General features: G+C 33.3%; 1 protein-coding gene across 1 annotated transcript; it reads right to left on the bottom strand.

Moving 5' to 3' along the window:
* Window positions 1–421: 421 nt before the first annotated feature.
* LOC112795292 (probable E3 ubiquitin-protein ligase ARI1) lies at window positions 422–2093 on the bottom strand. The gene has a single exon (XM_025837230.3). It carries the CDS (start codon window positions 2009–2011, stop codon window positions 422–424), a length of 1590 nt encoding a protein of 529 aa, XP_025693015.1. The 5' UTR covers window positions 2012–2093.
* Between the last annotated feature and the right edge of the window lie 928 nt (window positions 2094–3021).

The following is a 3021-nucleotide window of genomic DNA, read 5'->3' on the forward strand; positions in this document are numbered from 1 at the left end:
TGATTTATTTTTTAAATTACGTTTTTTAAATTAAATGGTTTTCAATATTATTAGATTGTCTTATTTTTAAATTGGTCAATTCATTTTATATTTATATATTGTAATTATTTATTTTGTAATGAGTACAACTAAAATTTTAATAACAATTATTAAATTAAAGATTGTTACTATGAGTATTATAAAAGTTTGTAATGTACTCGTTACTAACCTATCGCATAATAAAAATTTTTAAACTTTATAAAATATAATTTTTTTCATAGACTAATTATCGAACTAATTAAATTCGATTTAGCATTGACTTCATATAGATATAATGGTTGGTATATTAAAATAATTATATGGATTAGATTTATGCTATGAAATTTACATTCAATTAATATTTATAATTTTTTTTATACTTTACTACAAAAAGAGTTACATTTTATAGAGCAATGTTGTGAACTGAAAGTTCTGATGCCTTGTCGATCCCCTTTGACTTGTATGGAGCAATGTTGTGAACACCAATATGGAGAGAACCCAGTAAATCATTCTCAATACCCTCATACATTTTTTGACAAAGTTTGTCAATGATAGTGGTCAGATTGATTATCTGCATCCTTATCTCCATGACTTTATCATATTTAAAAGTTTGAAAACGTTCCTCCAAAATTTTGGAGAGCTTTTCAACGTTTGCCTCAAGCTGCTGCTGCTGATCCTCAAACAAATTCTGTTTTATTTCCCTTTGAGCTTCTGTCATTTCTTCCTTAAATAGTTCGTCACCAAACATGTAAAACGCAAATGCATATGAATATGATAGGACACGCCTAGATCTGAAAAGTCTAGAGAGCCCATTATTTACCCAACTATAATCCCTTAGCGTAGAATGTTTTTCTTCTGAGACAGCAATCTTCTTTTGTATAGTCTCCTTCAGTTTACTCTCAAGCTTAAAGGAATCTGTGTGAGCTTTGTAACGATTATGATAATGCATATAACGATACAGATCCCTCTTTGCCCTTTCAGCTGTTTTTTCTTGCTCTTCATAGCGACCACAGCTATGAGCAGCAATGCTTGACAAGGTATGCTCTCGACCGGTAGCTCCACCACACAACCAACAAAAAGCTTGACCACAGATACAGCTAACCAAGTTACAACCACCATTTTTCTCGACCGGTTTGTGGCACTTTGGACAAGGCTTCGTATGAACTGTTATCCAATTAACAGTTTCTGATTCATCTCGACACTTTTTGGCCCAAAGCTCCCACATCAAACATGAGCATGGGGAATGTGCTTCTGACAAGCAACTAAAGCAAAACTGTAAACCACATGAACATTCTACCTCAAATAATTCATCGTCCTCAACGCGTATTGCATTCCCACAATGAGGCGCACTAGGGCACCATTTAACTCTCTTGTTGTCTTCAATATAGGATTCAAGAAGAAAGCGTTCATATTTCTCTGCCATATCAGGGTGCTTTTTGCTGAGAAGAGTTATGACAACAGCTTCATCACAAATGGAATAACATTTGTGTGCCATGCATCTGATGCGCTTACTTTGACCCTCATTTATCTTGACAATAAAATGCTCTGTCCAACAGCCGTTGCAAAAACAGTGACCGCAGTCCATTTTTGTTGTTTCATCACTAGGAACATCCTCTATGCAAATTTCGCACATTATTGTCAAAGGAGCAGCTGATGAATTAGAGTCGCGATGTTCATCCACTGTAACACCAGCTTCAGAAAACAGAAAATGTTTTCCCCTATCTACATACACGGCAAACAACTTCTCCACATCCCAACGATGAAAAATAAGCAGGGTACGTGCATGTTGCTCCCTCACCGATAGCATGTCCATCACCTTGCGCAAATCCTCCTTCTGTGCACCTAGCAATGACTCCTTCGTAATCACCTGAGTAGAGGGACCCTTGGAAGAGACTAATTGATAATCGTTATCATCGTTATCGAAGGCGTCGACGGAGTCCTCCGGATCGGAGTAACGGTATTCATCATCGCTGCTGGCAGCGTAATCTTCCATTGATTGATCGCAGAAACGAAGCAAAAATCCCAACGAAAGAAAACGCCGAAATTGTGAGTCGGTTGAGAAGGGTTAGGGATATAGATGGGAAAAATTTTATTGATTGTAGAATAATTGAATTGAATTGAAATATGAAGCTAAAACTAAATATATATAGAGTATTGGTTGAAGAAAGATAAAAACAAATAAAGATAAGATAAAAATAAAATAAGATAAAATAATAAAGATTAAAATTATAATTGATTTTGTGTATTTTGTTGAATTGAATTTGTAGATGGTGAGACGTCTTTATTTTATCTTTATTTATTTTTATCTTTTTTAAACTAATACTCTATATATATTTAATTTTATTTTCGTATTTTAATTCAATTTAATCAATCAATAATTAATAATTTTTTTATATTTTCTTTTTATATTCTTTCACAATTTTATCAGTAATGGACTTCTTTGATAGTTCATACTAGGGGTGCACAGATCTGATCCGACCCGAAGGTCCAGTCCGGTCCCGAACACTTTAGAAGCTAATTTGGTGTGATTTCATCGGGTTTAAGGTCGGATAAGGGTCTCAAAAATAGACCCGGTCATTATTTCGGATCGGGTCCGGGCCATGATTCGGGTCACCCGAAGTTAGCCCGATGGTCCGGTCATCATACACAATTAATATTTTGTGTTATTAGTGATGACTATTCTTATGTGGAATTTAAGTATTGTAAACCTTAATATTTTGTGTTATTAGTCATTATAAGACTATAAGTTAATGTTTTATGTTTAGAATGCATAATATTGTGTTATTTGTATTGATTTAAATATTTGGTATTATTAGACAATATTAGTATTGATTGTGGTTTTGCTTTAGTATTAATTGTGGTTATGCTTTAATTTTAAAGAATGGTTGATTCTTGTTATATTTTTCTAAGTGAATTTTACCATGTTAAATAATAGTTGAAATATTAGAAATTTGGATATTTTTACATGCTAGCTTCCAAAAAGGTATCAACGTAATGTAATGT

This window comes from Arachis hypogaea, chromosome 4, assembly GCF_003086295.3.
Source record: "Arachis hypogaea cultivar Tifrunner chromosome 4, arahy.Tifrunner.gnm2.J5K5, whole genome shotgun sequence".
In the NCBI taxonomy this organism is placed as follows: domain Eukaryota; kingdom Viridiplantae; phylum Streptophyta; class Magnoliopsida; order Fabales; family Fabaceae; genus Arachis; species Arachis hypogaea.

What these genes read in the sequence shown, in the direction of transcription:
- LOC112795292 (XM_025837230.3), bottom strand. Translation starts at nt 2,011, where the DNA reads ATGGAAGATTACGCTGCCAGCAGCGATGATGAATACCGTTACTCCGAT.